The 13,548-nt window shown below is 31.0% G+C and overlaps 1 protein-coding gene across 1 annotated transcript; it reads left to right on the forward strand.

Moving 5' to 3' along the window:
* Positions 1–3,605: 3,605 nt before the first annotated feature.
* On the forward strand, positions 3,606–11,374 carry LOC119833611 (clavesin-1-like). Its single transcript, XM_038357706.1, has 6 exons — positions 3,606–3,855; positions 7,184–7,340; positions 8,224–8,341; positions 9,744–9,878; positions 10,174–10,387; positions 10,755–11,374. Exons 1-6 carry the CDS (start codon positions 3,693–3,695, stop codon positions 10,907–10,909), a joined length of 942 nt encoding a protein of 313 aa, XP_038213634.1. The 5' UTR covers positions 3,606–3,692; the 3' UTR covers positions 10,910–11,374.
* Positions 11,375–13,548: the final 2,174 nt, after the last annotated feature.

Raw genomic sequence — 13,548 nt, forward strand, 5'->3', positions numbered from 1 at the left:
ATAAGGTGGATGATGTTATATAATTGATCTGCCCCGGCTTCCCATGTGGTAGATACTAAAGCATTCAGGAATCACGTATCGATATCCAAGGGTGATTATTTTTACAAATCGTTGCTCCTGAGTTTAGCGCGTTCAAACAAACAAACAAACTTTTCAACTTTCGATTTTTCTAGCTATAAAGCATTAACCCGCATAGAGTCAATTCATGCAATATGATCAAGCACAGAGTTACATATCTTATCCTACTAGTATTATAAATGCGAAAGTTTCTGAGGATGCATGTATGTGTATGTATGTTTATTACTATTTCACGCAAAAACTGCTGATCCGATTGCAATGAAATTTAGTACGTAGATAGCTAGTCAACTCGATTAACGCATAGGTAGCTTTTTATCCCGATATTCCAACGGGATACAGACTTAGGGTTCTTTAAATTTCCAAAATATAGAACAATTAATATAGCTAGAAATGTTCCTTGTCATAATATTGATACATCCAATATACAAAATTAGGTTATTAGGGAAATTGGGCTTTACCTAGTTCTGTCTATTTACGTAAACATTATAAAAATTTAATAATACATAATTCAAAATAGTGTTCTATATATATTTTAATGTTTCATATAATAGACTGATAAAAACTCCAAGGTCATAATTTAAGTGCGTGACCAGGTTTTCGTTTGACATAATTTAAACTACACAAGATTTATCTACACCAGAACAATAAAATTAAGCTATCAGAACGTATGTATTCTCTTCCTACTCAATTCCTCTTTACAGAGTATATTATGAAGATATTTAATAAAGTGATATTTAAGTTTCAAACTATAAGGATGTTGGCTACATTTACAGCTTTAAGTCTTTAAGTCTTTATTAAAACTGTTATGTTCGTAAATTATATTGCCTATATATTATATATCTGCTATCATAGGTATTATGATACCTCGTTATAAATTCTGCGCTCAATTATTATACTATAAATCAACATACAATTAATGTATAAATTTATGTTTGTGTTTTATTGTCCTGTATTTGGGACAAAAACATTATACATTAAAATAAAAAAAAGTATAAACAATAAAATTCACAAATGTATGACCCATGACATTATCCACATATATATACGAAAAATATTGAAATGGTGTGAGTTTCAAGTTACATAGAACGCTCGCAAATTAAAACAATAATTAAAATAATACAAGAAAAGAAAAATTTGGAATTCTGTAGAACGGCATCTATAACAGTTTTTTGTACTTTTCATATGACAGTAAGAACATATCTAAATGTTAAAAATTATTATTATACGATTCCATCAATTGATATAAAGGTGTACGACGACCTGCGTTCGTGCGACAAGAACTAGTCACAGCAGTTTATAGTGTATGTATAACGGTTAAAAGTAAAACTATCACATTTATAATTGCTAGACTTATATATATATATATATATATATATATATATATATATATATATATATATATATATATATATATATTGTAGACTTGTGCTTTTTTGGGGCTTGGAGCAAATGATATACATGTGTTTCAGTAATTGATTCTCTAAATGTACACGGCAAGTAGCCTTTTGTATCCTGCCAGACCGAGACATTTTTTCCTGTGAATCCCCACAACATATCGTACCTAGGAACTTCGGTTCTACGCTTGCTAATAACTGCACCAAGGAGCGGTCAAACACTTAGCGGGCTTAACAAATATACGAGTAATAGTCAACACATGGTATATTACTCAAAACGTTTGTACAACTCCATACATATGTCGATACATACACTAGACGGTAGATGTCTCACGCTGTTTTTTTTTATTTAGGTACACAGGTCGTGGCCCAGGCCCACTCGAGCGGTTATTTGAATTTAGTTTAGCCACAGATAATAAAATGCTGTACTATGTATAATAACTCAATCGTTATAAACTCTCCAAAATAATGTTTTTTGGTATTACCAACAGATTTTTAGATTTAAAACAATTAGTTTGTAGGTTTTGCCTTATAAAAGAAGTTTGCAGTTCAATAAGGATTGTACCGTTTAAATAATTTTAACGAAATCTATTACGCAAATGTCTTCATTTGCGGTCGTCTTAAAAATTTTATTAATCTCGAGTATGATGTAATCAATCTAAGAACATTTGTGATATTATGTTTATCTCATTGTTACTTAGCTTCGTTTATTAAAACCATGTAAATTAATAACATTTAATAACGAATATCCTGATTATTGAAACAGAATGATTACAGAATTGATTACTGAAACAGATGTATATCATCTGCCCCAAGCCCCAATATAAATAAAAGACAATATCACCCCAAGCCCACCCTGGGATGAAACACTTCAAATTCAAAAATGTAACCAAATGCCAATTATTTCCTATCATATCCGTTGAATCGAGTGAAATACCAAATAAAAAATTGCGTACTCAAATTGAGAACCTCTTTCGCTTTAAAAACTTCGTTTAAAAAGAATACCAACACGGACACGCATTATTTAACATCGTTATTAATGAATGCTTACAAGAACCACGTTATTATGCAGTGAAACCACAAAGTTTCTTAAACCGACAGGCCTAACTCACGACTAACAGTATCAGACTCATTTAGAAATTAAAAACTTTTTAACGGATTTTAAACGCGATTTATTCATTATATTATTAACCCGACGTTTCGAACACTACAGCGAGCGTGGTCACGCGGAGACTATCTCCCCGTGACCACGTAAAAAACAGTTTTTAATTTCTAAAATCAAACACAAGAAAATACTAAGTTTCAGACTCTTTTATGGCAAACTGGCGAGAGCGACTAGAAGTAGCCTATTATTTGTAAGATTTGGAAACATTTTTTCTTTATATAGATATTCAGATAACATAAATTATGTCTCAAATTGAACATGAGGTAAGCGACATGCCGAAAGCCGAAAAGTTCAATAACATACGCATGACCTGCTATTTTAGTGCGAATAATATGACCGTCATTACTGAACCCTTGCTCAATATTGTTAAATAAGAACAGACGAATATATTTCATTTAGTACATAACACATAATATAACATATACTAATTTATTCTGATGTATATATTTTAAATAACATCGAAAGTCCATTAAAAGCAACGTCAAATGCCTCCAAATATTAATTTTTCTAATATCAATTTTGTTTTGAATACTTTAATATCATACATACTCAATTAAAATTTTTATCCTGGTTCTACAGCTATTTTCATAACATTATGCTCATACATGCATACTGTATGTATATACGTACATACGTTTAAGTTTATTAATTATGTGATTATTATTAAAGTATTTAAAACGTCATTGCCTTTTCTTGAACATTACCTGAAGGAAAGGGTCGTTTATACTATAATAACTCTTATTATATTGAATCAAGTGCATATCTTGCGTCAAAAATTATTATTACAATGGGAAAGTTACATAAATTGTACAACTACGCACTCAGCAATATTATGAATACAATAATTAAAGTGCAGTGTGGGCGTAATATAAATCTCTTTGTTACGGTTTTAATATAATATTACTTTATGTGTGGTAGCTTCCTTATTAATGAAATGTACGCAAAAATCCTGACCTGTTTTATTTTGATGTTTAAGACCGCGGTAGTTTACAAGCAGTATACAATACGCCTTCGCAGCGAGAGGTTATATTATTAAGAAGTAATTATCCGTAAAAATGCAGTTCAAACCCAACAATAATTTGTTGCACCTCCGTCCTGATTCGACCGATGTAATTCTTAAGGAATATAATTTGGACAAGCCGGGAGCTATGGAGGAATCGATCAAAATATTGAGGGAGTGGGTTAAGAAACAACCGCATTTTACAAGGACTGACTTCAGTAAGTATAATTTTATTGTTTTTTTTTTTAATTAAATGCGATTAATTTTATGCAATCAATTAATTCGATATATCCCGATGTTTGAATCACAGCGGTCGTCGTATAATAATAATAAATAATAATAAATAATTTGAGAACCCTTTTTCATAAAAATATCGTAATTTTAAGTGTTGTATCATAGAGTGAGGTAACTATCATTTTGAATGAAGAAATCAAGAAAATTATGCCTTCGGTTCTTGCTAAAATAATTACATGTTACAAGTTCTATTTAGCAATAATATCAGATTTACTGTTCAAATAATAAACACGCCATAATAGTAAAATAAAAATTATACTAAAATAACTGTTTAAATTTTTAGTAATTTGATTATGTTTAATGAGAAAATTCATATGTATATGACATTCGGTCTAATATTTAGGCAATTTAAACATTCTTTATAGCTTAAATTTTTGGACGAGTTACTAATGTTCACCACGCGTATTTACGAGTATAATATAATTAAAGTTGTATTCATAAATGTATAATATGTGGATTTAGTTTTATAAAATTTTATTTCCTATAAATTTTACCCGTTTTGCAGTTCGTTAATATTTATAAGATCGAATCTATTGATTTAAGCAAATTTAAATATGTACACATCATTAATTTTATCTCTATTCGAAATCCTAAGCGTCAACGATTTGTTAGGGAAATTCAAAAGTTGATGTGATGATAAATATGACTAGCTATGCCCCGCGGTTTCACCCAAGGCAAAAGCTTTGATCCTCATATCATTTCCTTGGGTTTTCAACTTCATTCGAGATGTCTTCCAAATCGTTCCAACGGTTATCCGTGAAAGCGTAACACACAGACAGACACACTCGCATTTACGATAGTAATGTAGAATGTTACTCTAATTGCAAAAAAAAAATTACGAATTGAATATCTCAGATATAACTTTTAAACTATTTGAATGATCTCTAATATCTCATGAGTTGCCTAGCAACGTCCTTATTTGTTGAAATTATAAGAACATTCTAGAAAGATTCTACCGTTGCTAAGCAACTTAATGGGCTGTGAATATATGTTGATTTTATATTTTAGAGGTTCCAAGGTATTTTTATGCGTTTTACTATAGGGGTACTTATTGGGCATACATGCATTCGGCAATAATCTTTATGAACAAATAGTAATTGTTAACCGATCATACAAACCCCTTTAAACTAACTTTAAAAAAGGTTTGTTTTTCTTACGACTAGATGAACAAATTTTTGATGATTTGACTTTTTTGTTATTGTTGTTTTAGTATTTTCGCTCGACTTATGAACGTACTGTTTCAATTTATTATATTTATTCTCAAAATAGTTATATTAGTAGATAGATTATAATAAAAAATTGCTATTTTTTATTATAATCTGCTGTACATGCAAACACTTTTTTAACAATTTAACTGAAGACAAAGTTATTAACATAATAAAAATTTATGAACAAAAAAAAATATATATGTATTAAGCCGTAGTTTTTTAAAATGATTCACGTCATATTATTAAAACTTTGAATAAATTCGTAATTCAAAACAGACACGTCATATTTTTTGTTTTTACATTTTAAAAAAGTTAGTATATTATTTAGAAATTAAAGACTTTTAAGGGATCTTTAACACGATTTATTACTATTACTCGCGTAAAATCAAACAAGAAAATACTAGTGGGCATGTTACTTTACAATATATCGCTACCCCAATCAATAACGACCCGTATTAACATTTTTTGTTTGTAATGTATCCATTGACACCGTACCTCCCAAACGGATAATCCGATTTAATCGGTTGAGGTTTCTTTTGTAAGAATCTTATTTGTCGAGACAAAATGAAGAGATGATTCCTCAATAAAATAAAGAGATTCGTTTCCCATAATTTTGAATATAATGCATATTTAATTTACATAAACAATAATATATAAATGTATGTTTGTTGTTTTGTTGACTACTACTGGACCTATACCATACTTTCTTTCCCTGTTCCCAACTTTAATCAAAGGAGAAGGCTATCAATGGGACTATATTGTTGTGCTAGTTTCATAATTCATATTTTTTACTGTGTGAGCAGGTATTAACGATTCTTTTTTTTTTATTTAAATGCTGGTGTCGCCCGTGTGGTCCTTATTAAATTTGTTCTGACAATTTGAAGGCGTTTTAGTATTTTTGCTACTTGACTAGCTTTATAGTTATATTTCTATTCTTTCAAAATTTCTCATTTATAAAGCATTTGAATGCTATAAAACTAAAATTGAAATGCTTTATAGACCTTGCACAGTTAAACAAAGCATAAGACAGAGTGTTGTATGAATATAATTGCAATAATTATCTTCTAGATGTCTCAAACATAAGCAAGGGGCTATTAAGTGTTATATAATGTTCTAAGATGTTGCAACGAAATAATAACGAAGAAAGCCCGGTTGCTCTGGCAAATAAGTGTCAGTTAGTGCTTGCAAAATCAATTACTTATAAATACATTTATTATGATAAAATGCAAGTTGTGGTGATAAAATGAAATTGTACAGTATACACAGAATATTGCCTGTGCAAACTGTGTGTTGTAATTTTCATGAAAACACTAAAATTTTTAAATATTTATCACTCTAATATTATGAATGTGAAAGTTCGTTTGTTTGGATGTTTGTCCATCAATCACGCTGAAACTACTGAACGGATTTTGATGATATTTGGTATACAGACAGGGTATGAGCTGACGTGAGTGACTATACACTTTCCATCCCGATTAAATGTTCCCTTGGTATAAAACAGCGAAGCCGGGACGAACGTCTAGTTTTAAATATGCACGGTGACGCTTGATCGAAGAGATTGAGAGAATTTTTATAGAAAATTTGTTTTTCTAGTAAAATGTTCGTTTTTTTTAATACATTTATTTAATTTATCGTATTCCACTATAATAATATAGTGGATGTAAATAATATAGTGGTGTGATGTCTGTATAAACAGACATAGAATATACTCACAGTTCATAATAAAAACGCTGTCTTAATTAATCTCAAACTCCTAAGTAAGTACACAAGTATAAACAAAATATAATAAGTAGTTATAAAATTATATTACACTCCGTTATAAAGCTAAGGAAACTACAAAATTATAACGGAATATATGTAGGTAGTTGAACTTTGGCCAAAACTTCTAGAAAATTATCGGTTAAGTTTACATTAATTAAAACCAACGGTATGTGTCGTTTTGATGAAGTGAACCAAAAGATTCTATTATAATGAAATACACCCGAAATTGAACCTTAAATTTTAACAATCACGTACATAATGTTATGATTTTCGAAATTTTCAGCTGATGGATACCTGCGCTCAACAATCTTGGAGGGAAAAGGCTCGATTGAGAAGGCGAAACAATTCATAGATAGAATGTGCACATTGAGGACGTTATTGCCTCAGTGCTTTGGTGTCATTGATGTCAGAAACGACTTTAAAAATGTTTTTGAAGTGACGTAAGTACCCTTTTAATCGGAAGTTCGAAAAAACAACATTGGTTTTTCACTAAAATGTACATTGTTATAACGTATTATTGCACCATGGGAAATTATTCAAAAAAACCTCCAACACCATTGTTTTGCTGCCATTTTTTAATTTTTATGACGTCTTAAGAAACACATGTATGTATGTATATGTATTATATAGTATTATTCTGTATGGGAAATTTAACAGAGTGAAGTACCTTGTTTTACCTAATTGAAATAAATTCAGTATACTTTCTCTTGTATAATTTCGCACAGAATGTGCAAAAAGCAATAACCTGTTATGCAATAAAGGTAATAGGGATGGTGACGTCATCAACCGAAAAAGGTTAAGAGTAAAAGCTGGTTTCATACGAGTCATTGATATTTGTACAAGATTATGAATGGCCTTGGCTTAAAAGTCTAATCAATTTTGTAATTCTGGATCCTATAATGATACATATATATACATAATGAGACCACATGTTCGTTGTTTCGTATATATTAATATAAATAAGGAAGTGATTACGCATTAATTATACATTTTTTGAAAATGGTCCTTAAATAGTGGAATATCTCTTTTAAGTTCCGTCTATATAAAATTAATTTTGTTTTAAGTTTACTTCCTTGTTCTGTTTATCGAGGTTCCGGAAGAAAGTTGTTGTATTAAATTTAATATATTATTTGTACATTATCAGTCTAGAGTTATATATCTGTTTAAAAATTCTTATAAATATTAATAAGTAAGAAATAAATATAAATATCATTTTTCCAATATAAAGTATCAAAGGTTAAAATAAAATTGATGTTGTTTAAACTGGATAGATATTACGCAATATATTTAACAGTGTTTAAATGTATTTATTTTGTATTACAGAACCCCGGTAATCTTACCAAATCTGACAAAGGAGCACTATAGAGTATTTATATCGAAACTCAACACAAATGTAACAGATTCAGCACAGATAGCTAATTATTTCAGATATGGATATTTGGTAAAAGAAATTTGTTTTTTAATGTTAATTAATTTGAAACTTTAGTGTTTTTATGGCAACATTATTATTTGATTTGAAATTTTGCTGGATTCTTTGCGAATGTTGTTCGTAAAACTAGCATTTACATATTCAAGAACTTTTTACGCGATTTATTCATTACTGATTAGACTTGCAATGTTAAAACATCAACACCGCCAGCTTCTATGGATGGATTTATGTTATTTACGCAAAAATACTGAAGTGATTTCCCTAACGTTTAGTATGTAATTACTGGGTGGAGACGATAATCTAGTTTTTAAGGAAAATATGCAATGATCAATTAGAATAACTAATATATGAAAATGCATATAATCCGGTTTCGATTCTACCAAAAAAATTGTTTATACAGAGAATTAGTTTTCATGGTTTAAGACAAAACACACTGTAGATAGTTTTAATAGTAAGGTACTGTAATATGACTAACTCTTCCGACACTGCGCTGTACAGCGACACGGCGGCGTTGCCACACTGCTCTCTCACATGTTGGTGAAAAATTATAAATAGTGATCTATTTTGTATCAATTTTTACACCAGTTTGCAGTTTGTTTGAAAGCTATGTTGGAATTTTCATAATTCAATTATCGTTTCAAAACTCTATTATGAAATAGTATTGGTATTTTCATTTATTGCGATATTCATCTCCATCCACCATATAATAACCTAAATTAACCTACACACTTTTGAAGTGAAACTTCTTTAGAATCGTTGTGATTTCAAACCCGATGCAACGGAAAAAACGACGGATAAGAGACACAAATACAAAAATGTGTAGAATGAAGCCGGCAAAGAATGAGACAGAAATATACATACCATTTTATATATATTCATCTCATTCTTTTGTCGATTTATTGAAGTTTCACTTCTATCGTGTGTGAATCGCACACACACCTTGTTTATTTAATTATTTTTTTAACCAGTCAACACGCAAAATAGTACATACTTTCATATTATTATTGCCCATAACTATAATGCTGATAATACTGTCTACTGATAGTAAATTTACGTTTGTTTTTATCTTCTGGTAGCATGGATATTTTTTTCCCGCGTAAACTTGTATACTAGTTATTTATCCTTCAAAATGTCAAACTGTTCTATCTAGTCTCTTAATAATTAACACTTAAAGAAACGTTAACTCCTTATTCCAACTCCTATATTTTGCGATAAAAACTACCTACCTCATATAAAATTAAAAGAAAATTTATTAAATTTGTTTAGGTGTGAAGCTATAACAGCCAGACAAATATTCACATTTATAATAATATTATGTTAGGATAATAAAACTCTTTTGATAACAATACGACATTTTCATTTTTCAAAAAATAAACAAGCTGTATTTAAATATTAATAAAAAATATATTTTCAGATCGGTGATTACATAAAAGCCCACGACATTGTCACTGGCTACCGGCTAATTGTGGACTTTACTGACATAAATATGATGGATTTATTAACCAAACTAAATCCGATGGACCTGAGACACGCTTTGACAATTTATCTTGTAAGTATTTTAAAAGAAAAAGGAGAAAATCTAGTTCACAGGTGGTCCTCTTATAAGTAGTTCATTGTCTCTCTCTCTCTCTCTCTCTCTCTTTACCGGCGTGACTAAACCGCGCTCACCTTGCATGTGAAGAGGCAAATAGGACATTGTGAACTTCTCTCTCTTTCTACACTGAAGGCCCCAGCTCTCTAAGTTAGATTGTGTGATTGTGTGTTGTACTTTTTAAGGATATCAGCAAGTGGCAAGTGAATTTCTTAATCACCGTAATTAATATTAAATTATCTTTTAATTCCAGGAAGGTTACGGTATGAAAATAAAAGGGATTCACCTAATAACAGCGTCAAAGTTCATAGATGGTCTGATTGTGCTTTTAAAACAAATATTGAAACCAAAAGTAGGTGGCCGCATCTACGTGCATAAAACTTGTGAAGATCTTCACGAAATCATCGGAAAAGATATACTGCCAGAGGAGTTTGGTGGCTATGAAAAATCTTTGAAAGCTATACACGGTAACATAATGTTTTATATTAAATTAGACGTGTTGCACTCGTATTTATAACATTAAACATTTCGGGAAATATTGAGATTATGCTTGATCTACTTTCACACAAAAGCTGATGATCAATTGTGTGAAATTTAGTATAGCAACGGATATTTGGTATGGAAAATTGGCTTTAATTATCACATTTCACAGAGAGTAGGTACTCTGTTACGGAGTATCAAGTAGATAAATTGTTTTTTTTTTAACGTAAATTATTATTATTCCCTTGATTTCTGTTATATACTGTCCCTTTGCAAATTGGTTCAATTAATAATCTACTCTAGTCTATAAACGAAGGTTGGTTGACCAAATAAATTAATTAATAATTATTTCAGAGGACTGGCTGGAAGAATTGTCTCGCGAAGAATTAAAAAAATACTTACGGGATATCAACTCAGCAAAGACCGATGAAGCTTGCAGGCCGTCTGTTAAATTTAACGAGGACTATGCTGGCATGCCTGGAACCTTTAGAGTATTAAGTCTAGATTAAATAAAGGAAACTTTAAAATATCTTCTACAACTACTATACTCGTATCTACTGCGTCGCTTTTGTTTGCCATCGTCCTGAATAGTGCTGATTGAAGTTCAGGGTAAAAAACTAAAAAAAAAAATATAGCGTATATGAAATAGCTTTCTAATGGTGAAAGAGTTTTATAATTCAGCTTTCTGAATATATCTATTATAAAAACTTACAAGCTTTCAAACTTTGAATTTCATCATATTCATTATATTCATTATCAATAAATTGCGTTCTATAATCCTCTATTATAATTCATGTATATCAAACTCTATTGTTATATTTAGGGTAAACTTTTCAATCCTCAGTTACACGTCGAATAAAACCAATTCAAACATGTATTCAACTTGCCCGTCTTTTGACATATTATATTGTGAAACACTTCATTGGCCAGCATTTAAAAATCGGCCCTTAGTGATATTTTTATGTACTTATAACTGGTTTGAGATATATGCAGTTTCTTTTTTATTTTAGTATTCATTGTTTTCATTGACTTCCCGACCTATCTGAAATTATAATTAAATGAATTAGTATAATTAGTTATAAGTAGCTAAATAAAATGTTTAATTTATAGACTTGTTTCATTGAATTTAAATCCGCATAAATATTAATTGATAAATCAACAAATAATTTGGTTCCTCGTTATAATTATCGTGAGACGTAACAAGAATACTTTTTTTTTTTTTTGTTTTTTTATGTCATAGCGGGCAGCTGAGCTGGTGGTTCGCCTGATGGTAAGCGATCACCATCGCCCATAAACATTCGCAAAGGTAGTACCTCTGTGAATGTGCTGCCCGCTTTTATGGGGTAAGGGAAAAGGAAAGGATTAACGACTGGAAAGAAGGAATGGACTAGGACGGGTGAGGAAAAGGAAACGGGCCTCCGGCTCCCCCACTCACCGTACGAAACACAGTGGCATGCCACTATTTCACGCCGGTTTTCTGTGGGGGTGTGGTACTTCCCCGGTGCGAGCTGGCCCAATTCGTGCCGAAGCGTGCTCGACTCCCACAATGTAATAAAATATTTATAAACTACTTATTATAATAACTTTATTAATGATACTGTTCCCACTGCTGGGACACAGGCCTTCTATGAGGGTTCAGGCCATATTCCACCACGCTGGCCAAGTGCAGGTTGGCAGAGATGTCACATGTCATCGATCTTTTGATTCTCGGACATGCCGGTTTCCTCACGATATTTTCCTTCACCGTTTTAAGCAGTGGCGATGTTATCTACATGCGCAGATAAATTGAAAAACCATTTTATTTCCTGCACGCTCGCCCGGTCTTAAACCCCGAAATACATTACAAATTTTACGTCAGCAAATTTTCCAATCATTTTATTTTTTATTTATTATTCACAAAATAATGAGTGTTATGAAAAATTTGTGATATATGTGAAGAACTGTATGATACATTCAATAATATAAATAAGAAAACAAATGTTTATTAGTTATCGGTATGCACATTAATTTACCTTAATGTTTTAAGAGAAAGAATTTTTGGACTCTACGAGGCTCACAATGTTTGCTCATTATTGCTATCAGGCGTCGAATATTATATGTACTAATCATGTATAACTAAAGAGGTTGTTTGTTAAACATGCTAAACTCAGTAACTCTTGGGTCGATTTCAGTCACGGTTACTAATTGCTGTATAATATGTACCACGGGCAAAACCGGGGATCACTAGCATACAATCCGTACAAATTAAAATTAACTTATCCCACTAAATTTATTATTTTAATTGCGTTCTTTTCAATAAATGTAATGTTTTCAAAACTATGGCGGTGGATTAAGATGCACCTGTAGCTCTGTGTTTCCCAATGATATTCTTTAATAATAATTTTATGTCCCAAAATTAAATTTCATAAAAACAACATAGGGGCACCATCCGACAGGTACGGGTGATTTGATAAATAAAAATTACCTCTATAAGTTGATTAAAGTGATGATAAAAAGACTTTCGACGAACCACGAAATATTCCTGAAGTGTTTTTAGTCAAACATCGAAGGTAAAATCACCTGTCTCGGACTTTGCCTACACAATTCTATGGTCTTATATACTTATATATTTCCGGTTTCACTGAACTACTTTTCCTTGTTTTTTTTTTTGTTATTTTCCATTTTTCCAATTGTAAAATATAAACTACATTAAAATTTAATGTTTCAATATATGGGCGGACGATTAACCTTGAATAAAATATCTCTTTTTTTTTTGAGTTTACAGCCTAACACTATTTAGCGGTAATTAGACCTAGCTAACATTCGCTGAGACCTTATCTCAATAGCGATATTATTTAAACATATGACAGATATACCTGATACACCTGCTTTTAAATAAAAAGTAATTGTCTTGTATAGGTCAGGGTTTGACATTTAAGCGATTTGCAATCCAAGTGCGGAAACATAAACTACTGAAAATAAAATATAGTGAAATCCCGTGTCCCCAAGTGGGGTATGGGTCAGATGATGTACACCTATTTCACTGATCGATTTTCTTTACGGACAAGTAGGTGATCAGCCTTCTGTATCCCGCCAGACCGTGATACTTTTTTATGTGTCCCCACCGGGAATTGAAACCAGGACCCCTCTGTTCCACGCTCATTGTCTC

The sequence above is a fragment of the Zerene cesonia genome, chromosome 2, assembly GCF_012273895.1.
Source record: "Zerene cesonia ecotype Mississippi chromosome 2, Zerene_cesonia_1.1, whole genome shotgun sequence".
Classification (NCBI taxonomy): Eukaryota; Metazoa; Arthropoda; class Insecta; order Lepidoptera; family Pieridae; genus Zerene; species Zerene cesonia.

Excerpts from the sequence above, each read along its gene's own strand:
- LOC119833611 (XM_038357706.1), top strand. The coding sequence starts at position 3,693 with ATGCAGTTCAAACCCAACAATAATTTGTTGCACCTCCGTCCTGATTCG. Across the intron at positions 3,856-7,183 it reads TTTTACAAGGACTGACTTCA|CTGATGGATACCTGCGCTCA; the intron begins GTAAGTATAATT and ends CGAAATTTTCAG. Across the intron at positions 7,341-8,223 it reads AAAAATGTTTTTGAAGTGAC|AACCCCGGTAATCTTACCAA; the intron begins GTAAGTACCCTT and ends TTTGTATTACAG.